Genomic DNA, 27,073 nt, shown 5'->3' with positions numbered 1-27,073 from the left:
ATGTTTTCCAAAGTGGGGAAGACTATTTATTTATTTATTTATTTATTTATTTATTTATTTATTTTTCTTTTAGTGGAGGAAAGATACTATAGCAGCCTGGGGAGACACTGAAAGATACCTGGAAGATACTGATCCAAGATACCATCAAAAAGATGCTTCAATTTCCAGAACACTCTCAGGTCTATCTGTCATTAAAGCAGCAGAATCTCACACTGCAACTAAAACTTTGCAAATCTTTAAATGCCATACTACCTCATCATGGCTGTCCCAAAATGAATCCCAGGCAGTGCTTTTGCCAAAATCACTAAAACATGCCTATCTGCATAAATCTCTTGGGCTTATAAAGATATCACAAGAACAACAACACTACAGACTCAGATCCTCAGATCTTAGTCCGACTCCATCACGTCTAAACAATTCTAAGGAGCAGTGGGGCTTAAATCCAGAAGAAGCTTTATGAAAACTACCACATGCAAACAAATCACCCACTCACAGCACACAACTCAGGCAGTACAAGACATTCAACAGCACAGGAAAAACAATCAGACCCCTGCCAAAAAACAAAAAATAACACACAAAAAAAACCAAAAACACACACACACACAAAAAAAAAAAAAAACAGTAAAAACATGCTTAAATACAGTACAGCAATCAAAAGACAAAACCACCAAAGTATAAGACACTAAGAGACAACAAAATGTACAGAGACAGCAGCTTGTGACTCACTGGAAATGAAATATTTGAAATTAAGATCCTTTCTTTTAAATTCACTTACACCTGCAACACAGCACTTGTGAAGCTAAAAGACAAATCCAGCCTCATACCACTGAGAGCCCATAAAAGATGACTCTGTGTGCATGTGTATGTGTGCGCACATGTGGATGACAAAGAATTGCTTTAATATCTGGACTTTTTTGAGATTTATTTTCTTCTTCCCAAATTGCCCAAATTCACAGATTTAACCTACTTTTGTAATGAAAGATAAATGCCTGTACCAAATGCATGTTTGAATTATCTTACTACAGGTCTTAGCATCTGTTCGTGGTAAAGGTATTAACTATATATAGAATTTTTATTTATTTTTCAAGTTTATTGCTGTTATATGTACTTCATTTCATAAACAATTAGGAAAAAATCACAAGGAGCCATGTTATACTAATGGAACAGTTTTCATCTAAAAAGCGATTCAAGCATTTATAGCAAATTATACTTAACTGTCAGAATTGACCTCTTTTGCAGGGTTGCATCAGAATGTAATTCGATAGATTTCCAACTCCCACTGTGATTTAACTATCCAAGCAATATCTCAGCTCAGAGAAAACTTTTAGGTAAAGGATAATATACCTTCAAATTATTTGGAAAAAAAAAAAAAAAAAAAAGATGGCAGTGACCTGATGATAACCTGATAACCTCTGCTTCACAACCCTTCCAACAGCAAGACTTTCACAGCCTTGTGCTAATTACTTCTGATATTGATTACTTCTCAAACATCAGAGGGATTAGCATTTCAATCAAAACACCACCATTTTGATGAGCTCTGGATTATTAAAAATGCTCTTGCATCAAGTTGAATTTCAGTTTCTCATTAGGAAAATTATTGTGTATATACTTACCACAGGCTTTACAGGCAACAGTGCAAATCTCTTCTGCAATATATTCTCCAGCTGGAAATTGAAGATAGTCTCCTCCTGTCTTCCCAGGAGAATGATAAAGGTACACTTGAAGCAATGGTTCTGTCTGCTTGGGTGCACTGGTATTCCCAAGGATGTCACCATTCTGGTGGACGGTAGAAGTTGCTGTGCCTTCCATATTTGTCATTGTAAGACAGGCCATTGTTTGTTCTCGTTCTTCTCAGAGCATTTCCCTAAAAGAAACATAAAGAGTACTCCTTGACCAACTGTATTTGGTTTTGCTTGTCATATGCCTATCTAATGATGGTACCTTTCTGACACATGGAAAACATTGATACCTACTGCTGAGGACAAAAGACAAGTTTAGAAGGTTTACTTAGAACTGAGCTTCACTTTGATTTTCTAGATAGCCCTAATTCTGAAAAATTATATATAAGTCAGTTTATAAAGGCTTACTTTTATGATAACTGTGTAACAAGTAGCTACCACCTAAAATTCATAACTTAATATTTTTAAATGTGGAATAAGTATAAACAAGCCACCAGTTACAAAGAGTAGATTTTTAAAATGTTACTGTTAACTTAAAAAAGTCTATTGCCAGATGGGTGTTGCATTCCTAAGGTGCAATTTACAACAGCTTTTGTTTATATTGAACTATGTTGCTTTATCATAAAAGAACTGTTTGGAGATTTTTTTTTTTTCTCAAAACTACAATTACTGAGGAAAGGATGAGTGTATGATTATACATTTATGTAGGTTAAAGATGACTTGTTCTATGGGAAAGGATCATAGCTAAGTAGAAAAAAGGCTTAACATCATAAAGGAAAAAAGGATTAGCTTCATGAACTATGTGCTAGATAAATATATTCAATTACATATACAGGAGAAGAAAATTACGCTATCTTAACGGTAATTAAAACAAACGCTAATCCAACACCATCATCAACAGAACAATACATCATTTAAATTCCCAGATTGAAGCAACACAAAAATCCAGTATATCACAGAAATATAAATCTGAATTTCTAGGTGCAAGTGTCATTAAATACATTATTTGGGCCCTGATCCACTAGGCCTCAGCCACAGAGTCAGGCACCATAAAATGAAAATACTTCAGTTTTCAAGTAGCAAAGATTGCACAGAGGTAAGAACTAAGTGTTCAGTGAAGTTCTAGAAATTCATGTTTCATTGAAGAAAATAACCATGACCTCACTAGAAACATTGTCATGCTTATAAGATAGCTCACTACTTCTGTCAGCAATATGGAAGAGAATAATCTTTGTGTTCTAGCATTCACTTATATAAATCTTTCACACCTTTAATCTCTAGTGCAAGCCTTCTCTAATTACCAAGATTTTTTTCTGAAATACTCTAATATTAATGATCTGCTGAATTCAAACCTTCACCTAAAATGGCAGATACTTTTATCTTGGTCATTTGGTATTGCTTTTCTCTGACACTCAATGTAAATATTGCTATCATCTCCCCAATCTTAGCAGGGCTAACTGAAAAGGTGACCAATTTGAAAATACTCAGACATGCTTGTGTCTAGCTCTCCTTCATAAAGCTTGTATCTTTATAAACATATATGCCAATTCAAAAAACCTCACGATTCCTTGTTATTACATATTTATGTTTAACCCCCCCCCCCCCCCCCACACACACACACAAGGGAACATTCTTGAATCCTATCTAAGAACGGGAAATCAAGTATCAACAACGTGCAGTAAAAAATTCAGAGTAAATACTGGAACAGACTACCCTATTTTCCTCTTTTCTTTTTTGCACTAGTGTCAAAGCTTCCAGGAGACAACAGTATTTTGAGATTTTTCACCTGCAATCCATTTCTGTCACCACTTCAATTTAATCATCTTTAAGTTCAAACTTTGTCTTTTATGTCAAAGCACACATGAAATAGGTGAAAGTAAAATATCCCTGAAACATCATTTTCTTCACTGAAAAATAGAAAACATGTTTTCTTGGCCTTTGTCCTATACGTCTAAATAAAATGGTTCTAAGAAATTCAAGAGAGCTTCTCATTGAAACAGATGGTCACCACTCACAGGTGGTGTGAAAGAGCTCACCATTAACAAAATTGCTTTTGCTTTTATTTCTTAACAGACAAGACTCCAATTGGACACACTTTTCTCCCTTCTTTGTTCCATCCACAGATCACTGCTTTAGTGCAGCAGGAAGACTAAACATTGCAAAAAAAAAAAAAAATGCATTAACTTCCACAACTGTCAGAACCAAGGGCCATGTTTTAAATATTTCCACACAGACAGAAATTAGAGAGTAAAAATACTGGGATACATTAATCTACCTGTTTGCACAACATAACCAAGTATCACTTTCTGGAGTAACACAAAACAAATTTGTTATCATACTGTAATTTAAGAAGAACTTCTGTGTTTATGTAAAGAATTTCAACATTCCTGTGGCAGCAAAGAAGATTTAATATACCCACAGTGGGACATTTGTAGGTACATTATTCATAGTACCCACAGAGGTATTTGTGTATTGCACAAAGTCCACACATATCTATCTGAACATTTATGTCCAACATGTAATTAGAACTCAGTGAAAGTCAAAAATGGCCTGTCCATCTATTTATACACATAGAAAAAATGTTTACCAAAATCTTCATGGTATATGAACATCTTAATTGGGAGATCAAAGCTGCTAACTATAAAACATCTGATTCTGGAACTGAGGAACAATGAAATTGATCCAATATTTATATTTCTAATCTTGATAATATTACAAATCTGAATTTTTAAAGGAGTAGATTAATTATTCCTTATGTTACTCAAACAACAATCACCATTATCTACAATACAATGCAATGTGTTTATATGCAATTCTCTATTTCTCTCTGTACCTTCAAATGCACCTAAACATTTAGGTGAACATTTATTTTAGCTGCCACACTGGCCTGTACTAATTCATATAGTTCTTTTAACTTCAACCAGGAAAAATGTAATTAATGCAGCATTCACAGCTCAATTCAGAATATCACTGTTTTTCTTCTCACAGACAATTTCACTTATGGGGTCCACTAATTTTTCTAAATTTAAACTCTCCTCTTGAAAATAATGCCCCCCTCCCTTTCAGTTTATGTCTTTTTGGTTTTGTGGGTTTCTAGGGAAACCTCCAGGGCCACTATCTGAAGCCATACCATTTCAAACATACACCTCCGAGGATTCAAAATCAGAGCACTCTCACTACAGATGACTCCCCTGACTGTTAATTACCTTTTATCACTTGAGAAAGCTCCTTATGAAACATAAGAGTGATGAAACCCTTTAAATGAGAACATCACAAGTCACCCACTTGCTGTCGGTATCCACAGGTGGTCAGACAAAGCAGGCACACAAACTGTGGTAGAACATAACGTATCTGCAATAGAAACATACTTAACATTAAAAAAAGGTTAATGGCTGTGAGCAATACATAATACGTCATTACTTCAGAATTCACACCAGTGTTATGTTTCAGACAGTGATCCACTCCTATCTCGTTTGCCTGAATTCTTACTGTCTTCTTCACCAATATCTTTTCAAAAACAGATTTTTGGTTCTGATAGACCTTGCTCCTCAGTCCCCTCAGTCCCGTCGAGAACTTCCGATACAACATGGACACTTGACTTAAATACAATTCTTTTTTTTTTTGTTGTTGTTGTTGTTGCAATCATGTTTTTTCCCTTTCTGTAAATACAGCATCAGTTGAAGAAAACTGATAACAACATTACATAAGGAAGAGAAATGAAAAGTAAGAAGAAAATGACATGGCATGTTTACATCAGGTAGTAATACTACCTTTAGTGAAAACAATTCTAGCTAAAAACTGACAACAGCCTCTCCTTTAAATGCATGTGGAAGCTAACACCAAGTGTCTTGAAGAAGGGAGGACATGGGCACATCTGCTGCTGCTCTCTGCATATTTCCGTGGTCATAAGACCTACATAAGATCCTACAAACATAGAAAAGGGCCAGATAGAGAAGCAAGAACAGATTTAAAAACTGAATGGGGGGCAAAGGAGGCAGACGGATGACAATGGAAGTTCAAAGGGGATAGAATTCAGAAATGCAGAATATGAAAACTCTTCCAGTTTTAGATTTGGTGACTTCAGACAGAAGTTTCCTGGACAGGAGCAAAGAGAAGGAAATGAACATCATTTCCTCAGCACCATTTGCTATGCCTCCCGAGTATCATCAACACCCTGAGAAATGGAACCATCTCAGCGAGCAGTAAACTCATCTTCTGTCTCCACCGAAGTCAGACTGTTCTGGAAATGGTTACTGTTTCTCTCCTTGCAGTACAGGCTTTAGACATAAGCAGTTATGCCTTGTCTGGGCAGATGCACATTTTGTATGTACCTCCAGGGATGCTCCTTCAAATGCTGTCTAGTCAGCCAATTAAGATCTGATCCAAAGTCCAGTAGAGTCAATGTGAGTTTTCCAGAGGAAGCTGTCTGGGGACTGGGCACAGTCTTTCACTAACCTTTTGAGCATGTGTTTCTTGCATGCTGATCTGACAGCCCCAGCTTCCAATGAAGCACAGGACCACTACCTGCTCAAGCAGGCTTCAGACCTAGGGGTATTCTAAACTGCTTCTGTTTTAAAAGTACTGCTCCATGTTCATAACTGCTCTGCGTCCATCTCTCCCAGCCTGGCTTTTGACTCTGAGCAACACCACATCAAGATTTACCTGACTGTAGTTAACTGTGAACTTTTCCCACAAACTTCGGATCAGTTGCACAATGTGATTAACTATGAGAGAGCTGCCAATTGAGGTGATGGAACAAACCAGGTTGAGCTGAAAACTCAAGCCACTTCCACTCTCTAGCCAGCATTGCCCAGTAGAACAAGGGTTGCAGCATTTGAGCAAGCTTGGTAACACTGCCGCTTGCATTTCAAATGCTACAATTGAATAAAGGAGCCTAATATCAAGTCTCTCCTACTTCATATGACAAACAGAAAAATCACTGCTTGCTTGTGAAAGAACAACTCACAGCTCTGGACAAAAAGCACTGAAATTTAGGGAGTCAAAGCTGAACAAGCTCATGGTGGCTTATCGTAACATCTCGAACTCTTGCTCAGAAGAATGAGAGTCAATCCCTTCTTCCCCACATGCCTGCAGACATACCTATTTACAAGATCTGCATCAAGGCCTCATAAAACTACCCAGTTTACACACTTTCTGCCTCAGTAACTCTTGTCTGACACAACTTGATCTTTTAGCAGCAGAATTGCAAAGGATGTTGCCTACATTCCTGGTCGCGCCAACCTGAGAGTGCACCATCTCACCAGCAATCTACCTCTCTCATTTCCTCTTTTCTTCCAGTTTGTTTAAGTTTATACCAGTCCACATTTATGGCAGCTGCAAGGACTTAAATGCCCTAATGCAGAACAAATTTCAGAATCTAATGAAACTATCAAAACACATTCGTCCATCATCTTCCAGTTGTCAGTACTTGCCAAGAATACAGTAAAGAATTTAATATGCAGTAGAAACCTTACAGCCTGAGAGGTCACTTCTCAGCAGGCTTTCAGAACTCCCATGAACGCAATTAGTGTTTATTGTACCTGTGCCACTGTGCACCTTGAATACTCAATTTACAAGCAACTAAGGAGACAGATTATAATAGCATTTTCTATTATACTACATTTCTAAGGCCTTCAAGACATAGGTTGCCTCCCAACAACTCGAGATGTTTATTGCTAGTAGAGCAGGACATCCTGTGCAAACTTTAAAATACAAAAAAAAACAAACACACTTTCCACCTGCTTATACACACATCCTTCTTTCAAGAAATTTGAAAGAACTCTATAAACATTAGTCACTAATGCCCTCCCAAGTAATGGTAAGAGTCACAAAAAAAATGTAACAGATCTCCCATTAGTATATACCAATACATACTAATACTATTAGTATATACTAATATATATTAATGGGAGAACATCATTAGTAAGTTCTAATCAGTATTGCGGATCTTATTACAAGATATAAAATAAATTCTACCTTTGAAAATAAGATTGGAGTAAGACAAAAAGTCGGTTTCCAAAATCTGATTGCTTTGTTCGGCTTGTTTGGTTTACACATAAAAATTATACTTAATATTTATATTCAGAGTATCTTTACAGTTGAGTTTGAACATAAAAACAAATGGTGCACACAAGTAGACCTTCTCATGGCATGTGTCCAGCGTGGCCTGTTACACTATGAAAATTTTAACATCTTAAAAACAATAACAGCAGTATTCATCTTGTGCATACAACACACAGTATGCAGCAGTCCTTGCACGTCTGGTGTGATTTGCTTTCTTGAAGGTTTTTTGGGGAGTGGGGTAGGCAGACAGTGGTCAGAAAAGTATACTAAATTCAAGGACCATTGTTTAACTGGTATTGAAATGTATCTTCAAACTGTCACTATGTGCACAAGTACCATTAGTCCTTAAAGGCCTGACAAAAGATTCTTAAGTTTTTCTTCTGTCAGAACATGGTCATACATCAGCTAGTATTTCACAAAAAAATCACAGCAACAGATTCCTATCTTTCCACTACATGTGTTCATGGAAAAAAAAAAAGTTAAAAAAAATCTTCTCACTAACTTTATCAAACTCACAGTATTCAGCAATACCTTCAAAAATACTTCAGCAACCTAGAAAATCTGAGAACTTCTACCATTGCTTAGACAACAAATGCTATGTTTCCACAGAAAATTAATTACTGCTTTAATTGTATAATATTCTGGAGTAAGAAAACTCTGCTTTCCTTTCCCAGGAATGGTGTTGCAACTTTTAAAATAGCTCTTACAAAAATATAAAATGTTACCTTAAAACATATTTAACAACATTCTGTAGGGAAAGACCGTCTTCAGTTATCATCGCCTTTTTCTCATATGCTTTACTTATTTGGGGGATCTAAAGCCACTACAAGGTAAAGCCACTACCACAAAGAAAACAACTGCTCATAGAAGAAATCACTGCAAAAAGTTAAGCAATTCCAAAGGATTTTTTCCTGTTTCATCAGCTGTATGTTAATATCACACAAATATTTTTGATACATCAGAATCTGAATGCGTTTGGTAACAAGCAGATACAGAGGGAAGATGACATCTCTAACATACCAATAACAAAACATATGCTATAAAACCCAGCGAAGCAAAGATAACATTTGCTTACAGTTTTCATTTGGCAAACCACTGCCTGTATCAGCAATTCAGCAAGAGTCCATGAACTTTTGCACAAGGAAAGAATAATGATCCTGGCCTGATCTGCCTCTACGACACAGGGACTAGCCAGACAGAAGCTGCTAGCATGATGATTTTAATCTTTTTCTTCTGATTAGAAATAAAACCTGGGATTTTTAAGTTCTTCACAACATAATGAAGCCCTTGCTCTAGGTTTTCATATAAATAAAACCTACCTACAGGTGCTGTATGAATAGCAGAATGAAAAACACATCCCAGAAGCCTGGGCATCACAGTAACCTGCCAAGGAGGTGGGTTGCCAGAAAAGTGATCAAATCAAAGGCAACAGCTCTGCTTAGGTTCCATCAGAACCCTGGCAAAAGTTGGTCTGTATCTGCAAAACATTTCAGTTTCACCATGCTGATAAATTTCAGCAAAAGACTATTTCATCAGAAAATTTCCAAGCAATTCAAATGGTTGCCCAACTGTTTTGGCAAAGATTGTCTCCTGAGACAGTGGCATCTGAGGATCTTTAGTCCATTCAGAGTCACCATTATCTGCACAGCTTTACATGCAAAGCAGATGTGGGAGCAGTAACCACAATAGGTCAGACAGACCTTTCACATGAGGTATGTGAAAAATGTCATCAATTTCACATGATTCCCTTACACATCTCTCTCAAATTCTTATAAAGTGATGCAATAAGAGCTGACAACAGCATGAACTAGGACAGAATAGAGCAGGTCAGTCTGTACGTATGTGCTTGCAACTGAAGTGGAGGAAAAAAAGATTTCCAGAACGCCCTCATTGTGTGATGGTTTTTTTTTCTTGCAAACATAGCCTACCAGACCTGGAGACTGAAGTGGTATTTCCACAACTATGCCACATTGTGCAAGACTTTATGTTCCATGAGCTATACTGAAAACTGAACTCTATTTAATAGATCATGAATATAAGGGTTAATTAGGAGAGTACAGAGCTTCCTTAATAGATTCTTCAATTTATTTCCAAAAGATATATATAAGAAAGGAATTGCCAATGTTCCTGTGTACCTGGAACAACTTAACTCAAGGTAGAAAGTATTTTTGAAGGTTGCTAGTTGGTAGTCTCATTCTGCCTGGTGGCTTTTGGTTACAAAGTGTTGAACCACTTTCCTACATCAAACAGTCAAAGTACCAGCTTCTGCGTAAAAACACATACTAATGAATTACCAAGAAATTAGGAAGTAATAAAGGAAAAAAAAAGAAAAAAAAAAAAAAAAAACATTTCAAAGTGGGAAAAAAATACTCTGACTCACCACTGAAACAGAAAGAAGTATTTTTCTATTAAAAGGCGTTATTGTCAAAAACACTGTTTAGGGGGAAAAACCCATCAACCAGCTCTGGAGCACACAGATGACAGTTATAGCTATATTCACAGGTTAAAATAAACACTGAAAGTGCAAACAAAAGCAAAAAGTACAACAACAGCAGCAGCAAAGTCATCTGTCAAACTGCGTGGATTTCTCAAACACTGCAGGGTTCCTGGTATGGCCACACCAGGCAGTGAGGAGGCGATGCTGGAAGACACTTTTGAAGAAGGCAAGTTAACCTTCTCCAAAATGCAACTGCCAGCGTCACAACTGAAGAAGAATTTTGTCAAAACACGAACTAACAGTTGTTGCTACAGCACCACGCTGCCAAAGAATAGCATCAACAGTTACAGAACAGATGCCAGTTCAGCAGATGCTGTCAAGAACCAAGAAAGCAGCACTATGCTATCAGAAGCCATGCACATTTCATGCTGCAGTCAGACAACACTGGCCATACCACGAAGGAAAAGGTCTCAAAACTGTCACTCTTCTCTCAGCCTCCAAACACCCGTCCCTGTCCTGTGGCAGGCAGGGATTTCTCAGGTAAGGAAATGCCTGCTCTCAACAGCTTAACCACGGAAGAAACAAAACAGCCAAGACCCACCACTTGCTGTAGTTTGGTATTTCTGAAGAGCGACAGAAACTAGATGATGTTCTTTAACTCCTCCTGCTACGGGAGTGCTCTGGAGCTCCAGGTTTACAAAAAAAGGTATCTTCTAGGCATAGCACAGCACAACAGCTTCATCAATCAGAGTTATATCCTGACAGAAAGCACAACGTCCTCTTCCTTCACTGAAGATAAAGTGTTTCTCATGACAAACATTTCTGTGAGGAAAACTAGTCATTAACTCTTTCCAGATACCATTGATGATGATCAGGATAAATTGCCCAGCTTGCGGTTCAGAAGGCTTTTCCCAAGACCTGGATTTTAAAAAGTTGAAGTCTTTGGGCCTTTCCTTCTGAATTCTGTCATCTCCCTTTTCTTGTCTTCTTATCTCACTTCCCCAGTTTGGCAACTTCCCTCCTCAGAGGTTAGTAAAACTACTGCTTCTGAAGTAACTGTCATATGTGTTTACATGGTGTGCAGAAATTCATGAGGGTTGAGGAGCTAGAACTTCTTCCTGTGAAGGAGGAGCAGAAGACTATGCGGGGTGGTGGGTAGAAGCACTGCTAGACTCTTACAGTCAAGTAGGAAGCATGCAGAAAAAGGATGAAACAAAAAGTAAAGATGTAAAGTGTCAAAACAAAGCTTAAAGACCTTCCTTCTCTCCCATGAGTTAAGCCACTTAATTTTCTTTAGCTGTTTATTCTCTTCCAACAAATCTAGTACTGTTAAAAAAAATGGGAAAAAATGAATAAAGTACAGAAAGATCTTGATTCTGGCCAAGCATCAGAATAGTCTAAGAAAAAGTGTTAATCAGACCTCAAAGATGGATTACAGAGGTTTGCAGTCACCTTAAGCGTAGTGAGAAGCTGTATCACAGAACTGTATTGCTATGCCTCTGTTATACTGTCCGAGATGAATTGCTGGCTCCAGGTTCAACGACCAGGGTATCATAACTGAGACTACTCCTCTGGCACACTTCTGAACCTCTACCTCTAGACACTAGAAGTATACTTTTACACTTTACCATATGGGGTAAAGTATCATGGAGAATATCAACACAATCCCAGCCACCTTTTCTGTCTACAAAAAGAGAAAATGAGATCAAACACATTCTTCACAAAATTGTGTTTACAAAACATTCCCTCCTGCTGCTCCCATGTCTGTGTGTTCTACGGTTTCTTTCTTCTTCCCGTTTTCGTAACTGGACAAAAGCAGAGGGAAAAGTGGTCTTGGACAAGAACATTGCATAATATGCTGCTGCCTGATAAACATGCCTGACCTTGTCTTCTCTAATATTTTTCAGTGAAAAATGGGGGAAGGGAAAGACTAGTAAATCTGAGATGGCATTGTCAAAAATATGAAAACATCTGGGTGAATGAAGTTACCCCTTACTTTTACAACAGCTGAAGAGAACCTGAAAACATGTGCTTCACCAAATTAGCCCTTTGCAGGAATAACTGTCAGAATGTAAACAGGATAACATTTAAGTCAGAGTGAATCAGCAATCTCCACAGAACAGCCAAGAGCAATAGATTCGCACCTTCATCTTCAGCCTACCCTGCTTTTTCAGCTTCCTTTAATTGCCTCAGTTAAGAAATCATACATGAATAGACCAGACCTGTTGCAAATTTCACACATGAATTCTCTCCTAAGTGTTTTTTAAGGACTTTTAAAAAGTCCTTAAAATTTTTAGACAAAATAAAATGATTTACAATGACATACCAGCTAAACTAACTAGAAACACTATTTTTATTTACAAGTGTTTAATTTTGCATTGTATGAATTTAGATTTTCTACAAAGTACATTCAATCTAGATAAGTTGCTGTACATTCGGATTTAAGATTTCTTTGGTATTGCAATGCCAAGTGAAAACCTAGTGAAGACTAACAATTAGCACTGAACCACCTAATTAGAAACCTGCCCACAAAAACAAACAAACGAAAAACACAGAACACTTTCCTCCTTGTCCCCCAACTTAGACCCTCAACAGATGCAATATGGCTAAAAATGTGCACTGTGCACAAAGCAGATCACATATTCAAGTCCTTATGGAATCAGGGCTTGGTTACCTAAGGAGACGCAATTAAAGACAAAGACCCTCTAAGACATCCAGGCTGCAATCTTGTGAGACAATGACAAAGTAACGGCTGAAAAAAAAAGTGATCTCTGTAAATGGAAGTTTAATACTAATACTCCAAAACCCAAATCCATGTAAACGGATTTGAAAGCCTAAGAAATAGTGATTTAGAGTTCAATTACCACATCTATAAGAAAATAACAGAAAATGCTATATATAAGCATTATAATATGTTAAAAAAAAAGAATATGTTCTTTTTTTTAAAAAAAAAAACATATTTTAATGGTTTATGTTGTTGAACAGTTTATGATAGCAATGTTGACATTTTATCTTTATAATTCAGGAAAATGTACTGGCATGATAGTTTACTTAATGCTTCTTTAATCACCAATGGTCTGAGACCTCTCCACTTGTTCCCTATCTGAAATACCAGCCAGCTTCTGCAAAGATACAGCACTACATGCTTTGCCAAGATCACGTTATCTCTACAAACACAGATTGTCAGAAAAAAAATGGAAGCAAAAAAAAAAAACACAGCAGGACTCTGAAAGTAAATAAAGGTTCGTCATAAAATACACCATTAGTGTAGACTGCAAAACTCTGATGAAAACGATCAACTTGTTTAAAATGAAGGGCAAAAATAGAAGTCTAATTAAGGCAACCATATTTTCCCATTGCAACATTTAAAATACCCTGTGTTCTCTTGTAAATTAAAAAAACATCTGACTTTTCCTTTTGCACTGGAGAAGAAACAAATGCTCATCATATGCATCTAGTATTTACAGAGCTGTTTTGAATAAGATTATTCCAATTTGTTTGCTTTAAGTAAAAAGAAATTATTTGGAAATAAGATACATTTATAAAGAGCTTGCTATATCCACCTTGCATATTTTCCCAATTTCTAAGGTGATTGACGCTTTTTTCCATGATTCTTGATGTTAAATTCTGATAAAAACATTAAGAAACATCAAGGAAATTGCACAAAGCATGAGCATGAGAACTCTGCCCCAATAATTCAAAAAGCTCCATCAGGCTACCTGAAATAAATTCAAGAAAAAAAAAACATAATGGAAAAGCAAGTAATGAGTCAAATAGAAAATACAGTGGCTGAAGATTAAAGCCTTATGAATGCCTATCTGAAATACAATTTTTTGTTCTCTCAGAAATAAGAATATCAAAATACTGGAACAAACAGTCAAGAAAACAGTAGGTTCTGTAGTTCTTGATTTTAAAATATCTCAAATAGATACACTGTTACAAAATAGGCTTCAGATAAACTCAAAGTACTGGGCTGCACTCAGAAGGAAATCCAAAATGTAACTGGTCTATGATACACAGAAGATCAGATAAGAAGATAGGGTGCTCTTTTCTGGATTTCAAAATGTGTCACTAGAGATTGTGATACTATCAGTTCCTTTACAAGAAGACATCGTAAAATAAAGATGAAATATTTATAGCATGACTGTATTTTTAAACTGATAAATTGTTTAATTGTTTATACCAAATTACATTTTAAAATTTCCACTGAACTTCTAAGAATTCAGCTATTCTTAAAAGTCTCTCTGATGACAGAAAATCAGAAAAAAATAATCAAGTCTCTCATTATATAAGCCAAATTCCAGCAAAGGCTTTGCCTCTGAGCCATTAACTTTGCGGCTTCCACCTACCTTTCAATTTCAGACGAGTTCCCACTACTCTAATGAAAATTGTGTGGATGTAACCACTCTGCAATGCCTTCCAAGACACATCAGTTCTTCCTGATAAATTCCACTCCCAGTTAGAAATCATGTTGCTTTATCCTTGCCTGAAGCTGTTATTTTCCCACCAACTGCCACTCTACAGTGGATGGAATATCCAGATCTACCTAATGTGATCTGCTCAAATGTTAGGGTACTATATTCTCTAGATAACAGAATGAGGAGGACTTTTTCCTAGATCAGTCTCAAAATCATGAACCACTTCAGTTTTCTATAGAACTTTTCAGCATAATATACAACACTTTTTTGCAGCTTTAACTCAGTTCTGACAAGCTACAATTGCAGATTTTGCTGCAAGGGTTATGAAGGAGCTGCTACAAATGAGTAGACCTTCATGGACTTCAAGAACCACATCCCAAGGCAAAACAGAAGACTAAGTATTAATACATAGCTATTGAAGAGATTACAACAAGCTATGGCCATGATGCAATGATAAACTCAGCTAGCCCTCCCGAAAATGCCTGTCAAAGGCACTGAAGCCTTTTTGATTTATTTCGTTGAGTACACTTACTTTTAGTTAGATTTAATTAGAAACTGGATTCTAAATCTAAAAACCAAGACCATACATTACAGCCAAGGTTTTTTTTGTTGTTGTTGTTTTGTTTTTGTTTGTTTGCTTGTTTTAAACTTGGAAACTGAACAGAGTAAGACACATCCCCAGATGAACTAGTCATTAAGACATTTTTGTGTACATGTTTGCAGATATAAGGCAAATTGCTGACACCCCCTGAAGTCAACTGGGAGTTTTACAAATGACCACAGTATCTAATCTTTATGAATATTTTGGGCTCCTGAAGATCTACCATACATATGCAACAAACCAAGAATAGCTATAAATACTGTTAGAATGTGTATATTTATAACATATTTACATTAGTATAAACACTAATAGTAATTAGATTTTGTCAGCAAGCTCAGTCCATCTGATATCCTAAGCAAGAATTAAAATCATCTGAATGGACCACTTCTGACAAGGCATTTCAGTTGCTATAAATGGATATCCTGATACCCCTTCCTACCCTAAGTGTTTGCCACATCTGGTCACCTACCAGTAAATGATTTTTTAAATAGATTTTTTCATTTCTTAATTGGCACATAGCAAGGACTTTGACCGCCAGTACATGCAAGAAACATTCCACCCACACCTAGTTCCAAACCAAACATCAAGATATCCATCTGCCAATTCATCAAATAATAACTGAATTGAGTTTCATTTTGTTAAAGCAAATAAGAAGGTCACAGAGGAATTACATCCTTCTGCCCGGTACACAGACAAATGAAAAATGTACCAAAAAAAAGCACAAATCAGGAGAAGCCAGACTATGCCTTATTTTTTAAGGTCAGTGATAGCACGTATTTGGTATCAAATTTAAAAACAAAACATCACAATACAGCACTATTGTAATGAGAGAACACAATTCTGTCACCAACGGCCTCAGCTCCATCAGATTGCCTAGAATACTGTTAAAGATTACCTCCAATTTGCACAAGTGTGTAATGATGTATAGTTATTTTCATACTTCTAGTCTGCATTGCACTTCAGTACCAGTGTACTGAAAGCAGAAATATAAGGAGTCTGAATTATTTATCTAATTTCACACTGTGAGACACTGGTAGTAAATCAGATATAAAGACAACTCTTTGTCTCACAATATAGACAATAAAATGAATTTCTATTGTAAAGAAAAAACTACCTCATAATTCCGTTCAAGGAAGATGAATAGTTGAAAAATTAAGTAACACCACAAAGGAAGTGCTGTTGAAATCTCCAAACTGTTTAAACATTGCTAGAGAAAATCCATTTTAAAATTCAGCTCTTACCATAAGTCTCTCCATACACAAGGTCTCAGTTTCATTTTTCAGTCTTAGTATATAGAAGAAACCTCAGTCAGGGGAAAGAAAAATAATCCTTCCTGAATGCACAAAGTTCAACAGAAAGGGCATGTGTAAGAAAAAAAATGAGCTAAACTGTACCAAAGAAAAAGCATTAAGAGGGAAAGACGTAGATAGACGTTTAATATCTCAAAGCAAGGAATATAACAAGATAAATCTTGAAAACAGTTTGCAGAATCTTGTTCTCTATTACTCTTCAGAGTTCAGTAAAAAGAGAATTATGTAAGAAAAGCGACACTACTGTGAATATCTCTACCAAGGGGCTGCGGGTGTATTGTTCATTACGTAACAGATGACCAAAACATTCTTCATGCCTTCAGCAGGAACAGGATTCTTAGTGTTTCTGTGGTACTGATTCAGCCTAAATGCCCTAACTATGTAGGCTTAACTCTGCATTAAATAGCATTAAATTAAGCAAGGTCACAGAATTGGGCTCTTGTTATTTTTCCATTCCCATTCAGGACTGATGGGTTCTAAATGAAGTGAAAGTTTATCTCCTTTACCAGATGCTGTATCTGCTTCCCTCAAACTGTTCATAGACAGTATCACCACTTAACACTTGACCTCATCAACCTACTGGCATAAGCAGCATACGTCACCATGACCACATGTAAGGGCAGTACACAGTGGGACAGATCATGACAGTCACTTCAGACAGACAGTCAGAACTCAGTAGGGGGGTATATCAGTTTCTTTTTGAGAAAAGGAGTTAAGGTAGTTTGAAGACTCTCATAAACCATAAGGTTTGCTAGTGACCACTCTAGAAGCAAAGTAACAAAACAAGTGTCAGTGCACAATAGTCCTCTTCCACGCTTTGTTTTATCAGCCACATGCTTTTGTTGACAGCAAGACACTGTAATGTAAGGACTCATCCTCTGGCAGATGCTTCCATCTCACCTGATGCAGAATCCTTCTAAAGCCAAATTATCCATCTCTCAGAATATCTCCTGTTAGCTATGCATGCACAGCAGCTGAGTCACACACAAAGACCTCAGCAGGCATTGTGTCTGCTCACTGCCAGAAAGAAGAAAAAGAATGAGCAACAACAAGCAAATCCCTGGGCAAAAAGGAGAGATGAGAGCAAAGAGGATGGGATGACATGTAACAGAAACCAGCTATTACAGCAAAATGCAAAATCTTCCCCAGATAAAGACAGAGAATGCCTATCTCTAAGCAAAGATCAGCATGCCAAGTCTGAGCCCATAGGTCTCAGAAGACAGTGTTTTTTCTGCTCCCCCCATCCTTCCTCCTCTCCCCAAGCTTTCCCAGCAGAGAACGCATTCTCTTTGCTCTCTTACCTTCCCATCTACAACTGCATAGAACCAGGTTCATACTTCTAACTGAAATCAATTTAAAACTAAGTAAGTGACAGTGTATTACTAATTAAGTGACAAGCATAACCTCAGTACATGCAAAATGAAACAGATGATAGTGCATACACAGATGCAAAAAGCAGCCTGCTTGACCCCAGAAAGCACAAGAAAATACACAGTAGCTACTTAGCATGACCAGAAGTCTAGACTCAATTCAATTCCTGGAAAATTTCAGAAAAGAGGAAGGAAATGAAGGCATCCTGCCACAATCAGCTTCTGCGAAAGCATTTGTTTTGTTAATGAAAACTTGGGAAGAAGTTTAAACTACTGCTGAGAAGAAGATAATTTCTCACAGTGATTACTTGCAGTGACAGATGCCAGATGGCTGAGATATTCCATGACGGGAAAGGAAGTAAAGGCAAGAGCCTCAGTTCAAGTGGAAGGTAGAGACAGCACACTAAATTGGTGGTACAGAAATCAAGAAAGCTTGCACAAGGCGGTTGTCTGTCCCACTTTATCTCCAGCACCTCTACATTCCTGCCTTACACGAAAGCTTTTTCCTTCCCCTCCCTTCTCCAGCAGAGAAAGATTTGATCACATTGCAGAGCCTCAGTGGTTGGTGGTAAGGATCTTTATGGTGATTAGGATCTTTAAGCCAAGGATGGATTTCAGTCATCTACATTTACCCTCTCTAAACATGGGTAATAGTTGTGAGACATCTCCATAGCCACTAATGCCAAGTATAAAACTGCACATCCCCCTCCTGTAGCTGACATTTGCAGCCTGTTTTTCTTCTGATGGCAAAACAAATGAAACCTATGAAATCATATTTTAAACTGACAGAAAATGAGAAGCAGTAGAAAAGATATTTTTGAGAAACTCAGACTATCAGGGGTAATTCACAGGAGAAGGCTTAAAGGAATCTTCCAGTAGAACACTAGAGCAAGACTAAGCTAATGCAGATCTACAAATTAACTTATGGGATCATAGAACAGCTTGGGTTGGAAGGGACCTCAAAGACCACCCAGTTCCAACCGCCCTGACATGGACAGGGGCACCACCCACTAGATCAGGTTGCTCAGGGCCTCATCTAACCTGTCCTTGAACACCTCCAGGGATGGGGCATCCACAGCCTCTCTGGGCAGCCCGTGCCAGTGCCTCACCACCCTCTGAGTGAAAAATTTACTCATAACTTCTGAACCTTCTCACTGTTTTGTGCTGTGTGTAAAAAATAACAGTGAAGTTGACTGTTGCTCATCAACAAACTTGAGATAGTGGCACATGGATGTGTATTCCCAATGAGAGAACAAAGAATATTTAGAATATCAGCTGTTGACAAATGTATGTCTGTCACAGAGCCCACTGGTCTTACAGAAAGAAATCAGCAACACACTCCTCCAGAAGAGCAAATACTAAAGTCTGTGGTTCCAGCAACATCATGATCTACTACTCTCAAGCAGAATGCACTGATGGGGAGGTAGCAGTATTTTTTTCATTCCACATGGGATGCACAATGATCCAAACTTGAAATGTTACTATGCATCTGCCTGTCCCTCAAACACCTACAGAGCAGAACAGAACTGAAGAAATGGTGCTGCAGAGACCAGCAGCTCTCATGTGGGAATTTCAGAGGTGGACAGCGAACTCTTCAAATTTTTCCTGGACAGCCTACACAAATATCTGCTCAGAAGGAACAGTTTTGCATCTTCTTGGACAAGGAATAACCTGCCTTTCCCCAGAGCTTTTACAATGTGCAGCCTGACACAAACGACTTTCAGCAAGGTGTGCCAACTATTTACATAAATCTTTGAAAAGGGGTGTAAAATGCATCAGTGCTTGCTAGCTGGTTTATTCTCCAGCCAAGCAGACACACAGCCAGCACTAAGAGTTCCAATGGGGTACTCACTGGTGGTGTTCTTCATGGCCAGCTTTCAGAGCAGCTCCCCACTCCCTCCTCTCTTGCCCCTGGGCTTCCACTCCCACCCCACCCTTGTTTTTGTAACACAAGTCTGGAGGCTTTGGTACCACAGGGAAGGCTGAGAGGTCGAAGCACAGGCTGAAGACATTTGGATGTTCAGAAGCACTGCAGGCATGGGCAACACAATTCGCTGATCCCCACCTGCTGATGCTAAATTAATATTGGTCTTTCTACAGCCTGAGTCCTCAGCCATGCGGTTCATTTAGGTTTGAGAGAGGCTGCATGACATCCAACACAGCAAACCCTCCCACACTCAGTGGTGTATGTTTCACCTATTGACTGAAGTGGCTGACAGAGTTAATTAAATGCACTTGTGGTACATCTCCTTCCCTGAGCTGCTTTACCTGTCATTATCATAATGTATGTGATGGATTTATGAGAAAGTAGAGGTAGGTACCTGCTGTTTAAGTAGCTCTTTTTTTGAGCCTTTGGAAAAAAACCTCTGAGACCTGCATTTTACCTCAAGCACTTGAGTACACTGTAACACTAGTGGTTTTTTATTTTTAGTAACAGTAAATAGTTTTTACAAACAGTAGATATCACAGCAGGAGACAGTTCATTACAAATTATTTTGTGGTTATTTAATTTTCTTTCAGTTGACAGTAGATGATGCAAATTTCTTACTGCCTAGATTCAGCTATCTAGTGCACAGGAACAGGAATTGGCACAGTGATGCCTGGTAAATTCCTAATTAAGACTTCTTTGGATGTTGCTCACAGCAGTTGGCAGAAGCCCAGTGACCACTGTAATCATACCAAACAAACAAACAAAAAAAAGCTGTTATGGTTTAAGAACTGATGGGCAGCTAAGCTCCACCACGCTGCTCTCTCACTTCCCCTCCTCAGAAGGACATGGTGAGGAAACACGATGAGAAAAAAAACTTGTGGGTTGAGATAAAGGGCAGTTCAATTCGAATTACAGAATCACAGAATGGTTTGTGTCGGGAGGGACCTTAAACATCATCCAATTCCAACCTCCCTGGCATGGGCAGGGACACCTTCCACTAGACCAGCTTGCTCAAAGCTCCGTATTTGGGGCTAATTAAAGGAAGAATAGAAAAAGCCAAGGTCATGCAGGAACAACAGGAAAACAAATATTCTCTACTTTCATCAGCAAGCAATGTTCAGCCACTTCCTGGGAGGTTGGGTTTCAATATACATATCTGTGGCTTGGGAAGACAAACAGTTTCATGAGTCCCTCCTTTTCCTTTTTCCACTCCAACTTTTATTGCTGAGCACGACATCATATGGTATGCAATACCCCTTTGGCCAGCTGTCCTGGCTGCGTCCTCTCCCCATCTCTTGCCCACCCCCAGCATAGTGGCCCTTGAGGGGGCTGGAGAGCCAGGCTCAGCGCTGTGCCAGCACTGCTCGGCAAGAGCCAAAACACTGGTGTGAGATCAGGGCTGCTCTGGCTACAAGTCCAGAGCACAGCACTGTATGGGCTGCTGTGGGGAAACTTAACTCCACCTCAGTCAGAGCCAGCACAGCAAGCTTTTGAAAAAAAACTCTAATAGACTGTTATTGTGATGGCAAGCAATTCCTTCGTTGAGACTGAAGCTGTTCTATACCAGAACAGAGAGCACAAGAGAAATTAACTAGTGTTGTTGCAAGCCATTTTCAAATATGTGAACTTACAACAAAGATAACAAATGTGGGCCATAGTTGTTGAAAAGACACATAAAAGGCTGTTTTGTTTCCCGTGTTCTGCACTACAGCTATTGCCTAACAGCCTGCTTTTCATCCATTTTCAATGAAGTCTCAGGACATGCATATTCCTTGTTTAAAAAGCTAAACTCGTAAATGTTTGCTTCCTCCCATGTAAGCCCCTTCTCTCTTCTTTAATACCTCTTGATCTCTACAGTGCTAGGTGTTGCTTTTAATCTTAAAACGAAGGAGTATGAGCAAATATTTCTAGAAGACCTACACTCCGTGAAAACAATAGCTAACAATGAAAGAAATGCTCAATTCTTCACACTCACTGCTTATGGAACAGTTCTTTAGCCTATCGCTTCCACTAGTTTTAGCTATTTGAAGCATTAATTCTTTGTTTTCCTTGTGGACTGCTATATAACCATTCTGACATCTAGAAAACTAACTACAGTATTGAAATATCTTGAGAAAGTGTAGCTACAACAATCAAAGCTCTTTTGCATCTTTATGAAAATACATTTATAGCATTTTTGAAACAGTTTTGACTGTTTCCCCTGTTTACATGCAATGCAGTGAGTCATCTTTGGCTTTCCATAGCATTCTGGTCTTCACACACTTTTTGCTTACTGGCAGACATGAAGGCTGCGTGTTTCAGAATCACCTGTAAGACCAGAAGTAGAGAGGTCTTTCCTCACAGCTTCAATGTTTTCCACATTGTGTGATTTCAAACTAGTTTTGCTTTGCAACTGATCACCAAGCAATTCTGTAACTTGTATTTTTTCTGCACACAAACAATAGGAGAACATGGTTTTCAGGATTAACCCTCTCTCAGTACAATTTTTCCAAACCATTCACTTGCCTGCTTGTTTCAGGAAAGGTAATTATGAACAGACCAAAGGCACAACTAACTCTTCTTCCAACAGTGGCCAAGAATGAATCCCCACAAACATGCACGTGAACAGGACAAGCCTGCAACAGTCCTCTACCAACATAGCTTCACAGGGATTTGACATTCACCAGCTTCTTAAACCCAGAAGAATACAAAATCATCTTTATGATCGTTATAAACAACACCAGAAAAGAGGTAGAACAAATGATTGTTTACGAAGTTATTTATAACTACTTAAATTCTTGTTAACACCACATTCAAGACTTCCTCACATTCCTGTAGGTTCAGGATTAAGCTGTGATTAAGACAGAAGGGTATTTAATCATTTGCAGGAATTGCCTATATACATCCTACTCCCTTCTTTCTTTCCTGACTTTAGAAGAGTCAGCTTTTCTACAGTAAAGGTGTTTTATCTGAGCATTAAGATCATTATTTTCCCCCTATATTTTACTTCACACTTAAACAACCTTGTACATTAAATTTTCCACCAGTATCATCAGTATCATTCCTATGTCACTGCCAAAAGCCTATAGCAGGGTTCTGGTAAGTTTAAAAAAAAAAAAAAAAGCCCACATTCCCACATTTCATTTTCTTATGTCAGTTTTGAGAGAAAAGTGACTGACATGATGAAAATTTCTACTATTATGTTATTATTATATATTTGGTCTGATTTTTGCTGGTGCTGTGCAGAGCCAGGAGTTGGACTCAATGATCCTTGTGGGTCCCTTCAACTCAGGATATTTTGTGAAAGTTATTGAATTTCTCTGCTTACCCCTTTACTTGTCCCCTTTTCAATACATACAACCATCCCACATTAGCCCTCTCACTCTCACCTCACTTCAGCATCTCAAACTTCTGCTTCCACTCAAACTGAGCACCTTAACAGTATTACAGTTTTCTACTAATCGTGATCTTATTTTATTTAGTTTCATATAGTTATAACTTTGTTTCAATTCTAACTTCTAAGGCAGATGATGATGGCCTTTCTGAGGCCACTAATACAAGTTTGAGCACTACTCAGTTTCAAAAATGTACCCATTTTTCTGCTCACAAAAAACAATGGCATGGAAAAATAAGAGCTAACATACTCTTACTGGGATATTTCTAATCTGCAAAGCAGATTCAACTTTTTAATCCATTTCCCTGTTATAAAAGAACTACACATAACACTTCAGTTAAACACATATCTATCTATACAGGTTCAGCAGGCTTTTGCAAGGATTTCTTTAGTTTCCACTATATTCCACTTCAACAAACGTTTTAGAGACTGCTACGCATTCTAACTAAAGCCTCAAAGCATCAATTGGTTATTCAAGCAAACATTTTGTGTAAGAAAATACAGTGTTTCCATACAGGAGCAAAAACAAAAGTTGCAACTATTATGCATGAAGATGCCAAATGCCAATACCATGTAAATTAATAACAAGAAATCATAGTTTGAAAGGGGCCTCTGGTGGTCATTTGGTCCAATACCCCTGCTTAAAGTAGGGTAAAACTGTGCCAGGCTCAAAAACCTGTCTAGTGAAGTTTTTAATATCTTCAAAGACGGATATTTCACAACCACTTTGAACAATTTGTTTCAACATTTGACCAACCTCAAAAAATTTTTTTGAAAAAAAAAAAAAAATAATAATACCTCACAAAAATATCTTGTGTCTCTCACCCAGTCACCATATATTTCCAAATACAGTCCATCTTTTTTATACAGTCTCCCATTAGGAAGCTGAAGACTGCAAAGAGATGTTTACTCAGACTTCTCCAAACTGAACACACACAGTTCTCTTGGCCTCATGGGCTCCACTCTGAACATCTTTGGTGGCCCTTTGCTGGACTCATTCCAGTATGTCAATGCCTGCCTAGTACTAAGAAGGTCTGAACTGAAATAGCATAATCAGACAAAACGACTGTCTTTTCAAATTAAAAAGAAAAATTCATTTCAAATCCAACCTTAATGATTCTATGAAATTAAATTAAAAAAAAAAAAAAGTTCATTTCAAAAGAAATATATTTTAATGATACAAATGCCAAGTTAGATGTGCAAGAATAATGCAGGTTACACATAAAAAACAGTCCAGTGTCCTGAAAAGTATTAGTTATGATAACTGAAAAGACATAAAATTTTCCAGTATAATTCAGCAGAAAGCATAAAAATGTGTGTGTGTGTGTATGTATATATAAAGCAAAATAGGCATAAAGAGGCATCAAGGGAGGAGATAATTTCATCTTTACACACCACGTGGCTGAAATCAGAAACAAGATTACAGCTCTCTAGTCCCACCAGGAGTGACATTTAACAGTATTCTAGTTTGAAGGGTAAGTAGGCAATAAGTCATAAATATTAAAATGACTAACAATTGAAAAAAATTCAAGGTCTACTCAAAAAAATAAAAGTTATGTATAGGAATTCTGGAACCACTGAGTTTGTAGGCATTTCTCACAAACGCTGAACTTACCAGAACAGCTTCTGACTTGCAGAAGTTGTGAAACAATTACAAGGCCTGCACGAGAAAGAACAGGAACACAAAATTCTACTCTCAAGTAGGAATTGTGTTATGCAAGGAAAGCAAACACAAAGTGGCTGGATCAGTTTTAAACTTTCTTTGGACTAACACAATTGAATAATGTTTTCTCTTGCAGTGCAGACCAAACTTTACAATGAGATAATCCCACTCCTCAAACTTGAAGGAAGATTCATAGAACTTTGCAATACGCTTTGATAAACCACATGAGAAAGTTATTATTTTACACACACAAACTTAATGACCAGCAAAGTTAATCTGTAGAAGGGGGGAAAAAAGGTAAAGCAAGGACGGACTGACTCCTGAATATGCATGGTAGTTTTGGGGATTCTAGATAAGGTTTCTTACATAAGAAGGATTCAAAACCTCTCTTCCTGCATTTTTGATAGACGGAATAGGTCTTAGGATGGTTACAGCCAGTACTCTCCATCTGACAATAAAATGAAAATGATTCCTCTCTGAAATTATTTAGTGAGAAAGCAATTTTCCTATTTGTGAAGTATGTGGGGATTAAAGTGCTTTCATCACTTCACAACGGCAAGAATGTATTTGCCTATCTCTGCATATTTTGTCTGTCAACAAATACAAGCAAGGCCTATAACACTTTTGTTTTCTGCAGTCCACTTAGAATCAAAAAAGAATACTTGAATCATAGGATCATCTAGGTTGTAAGAGATCCTTGAGATCATTAAGTCCAGCTAACATTTACCAAGTCCACCACTAAACTATGTCCAAAGCTCCACATCCACATGCATCTCAAACACTTCCAGGGACTCCATTACTTCCCTGAGCAGCCTGTTCCAATGCCTTACCAGGCTTTCAGTGAAGAAATTCTTCCTGATATCTAGCCTAAACTACTGCCGGCACAACTTGAGGCCATTGCCTCATGTCCTATCACTTATCACCTGAGAAAAGAGGCTAACATCCTCCTCACTGCAATCCCCTTTCAGGTAGCTTTACACACCAATGAAGTCTGCCCTCAGACTCCTTCTCTCCAGACTAAACAACCCCAGTTCCCTCAGCCTCTCCTCGTAAGTTTTTTTGTCTAGTTGCTTCACCAGACTTTTTGCTCTTCACTGCACATGCTTCAGCAACTCAATATCCTTCCTGTAGGAAGGGGCCCAAATCTAAACAGAGTACTTGAGGAACACAGCACTGGTAAGACCATACAAGGGGACAATCACCTCCCTAGTCCTGCTGGCCACACCATTTCTGATGTAGGCCAGGATGCCACTGGACTTCTTGGCCACCTGGGCACACTGCTGCTGTTCAGCTGGCTGCTGACCAGCATTCCCGGGTCTTCTTCCACTGGGCTACCTTCCACTCTTCCCCCAGCCTGTACCATCGCACATGGTTGTTACGACCCACATGGAGCACTTGACATGTTGCATGCTGTAAAATCAGATGTGGCTCATCACTCCATCTTATCCAAGTTCCTCTGCAGTCTTCCTACCCTCAAGCAGATTGACAGTAACACCTAACTTGGTGTTGTCTGTAAACTTGCTGAGGGTGCACTCCATCCCCTCAATATCATTAACAAAAATGTTAAGCAAAACTGGCCCCACAACTGAGCCCTGGGAAATACCACATGTGACCAACTGGATTTAGCTCCATTCAATCCTTTGGGCCCAACCATCCACTCAGATTTTGTTTTTTTTCCCCAGCAAACAGTACATCTGTCAAAGCCACGAGCAGCCACTCAGCCAGAGGTGGCTGTGGAAAACAGTATTGAATACTTAGCTAAAGTCCAAGTAAGCAACATTCACAGCCTTTGTCCACTAAGCATCTGATCTTGTCATAGAAGGAGATTAGGCTTGTCAGGCAGGACTCGTCTTTCATATACCAAGGCTGACTGGGTCTGACCACCTTGTTGTCCTGTATGTGGCATGTGATGACAATCAAGACGATCTGCTCCATAACCTGCCCTGGCACCCAGGTCAGACGGACAGGCGTGTAATTCCCAGGTCCTCCCTCCTGCCCTTCCTGTAGAACAGAATGATGTTCACCAACCTCCAGCCAACTGGGACTTCCCCTTTTAGCCAGGAATGTTGGCAAACTATTGGAAGTGGCTTGGTGAGCACTTCTGCCAGTTCCTTCAGCACCCTTGGGTGGATCCCACCCAGCTTCATGGATTTGAAGATGTTCAGTTGGCGTAGTAGGCGCTAACCACTTCCCTTTGGATTTTAAGGACTTCATTCTGGTTCCTGTCTC

At 38.3% G+C, this 27,073-nt stretch overlaps 1 protein-coding gene across 9 annotated transcripts in view; it reads right to left on the bottom strand.

Moving 5' to 3' along the window:
- The window catches only part of JAK2 (Janus kinase 2), a 101,579-nt gene that overhangs the window by 56,609 nt on the left and 17,897 nt on the right, over positions 1–27,073 (bottom strand). For 4 of the 9 annotated variants that reach the window (XM_082782673.1, XM_082782674.1, XM_082782679.1 and 1 more), the window contains exons 2-3: positions 4,886–5,030; positions 1,614–1,864 (exon numbers count right to left, since the gene is read on the bottom strand). In XM_082782673.1, coding sequence (XP_082638799.1) covers positions 1,614–1,833 — 220 coding nt within the window. In that variant the 5' untranslated portion in view covers positions 1,834–1,864; positions 4,886–5,030. The other 5 variants (XM_082782680.1, XM_082782675.1, XM_082782678.1 and 2 more) reach the window with 5 other exon arrangements.

This window comes from Aythya marila (assembly GCF_965140915.1).
Source record: "Aythya marila genome assembly, chromosome: Z".
In the NCBI taxonomy this organism is placed as follows: domain Eukaryota; kingdom Metazoa; phylum Chordata; class Aves; order Anseriformes; family Anatidae; genus Aythya; species Aythya marila.
This window is presented reverse-complemented; position numbering and strand designations above follow the sequence as displayed.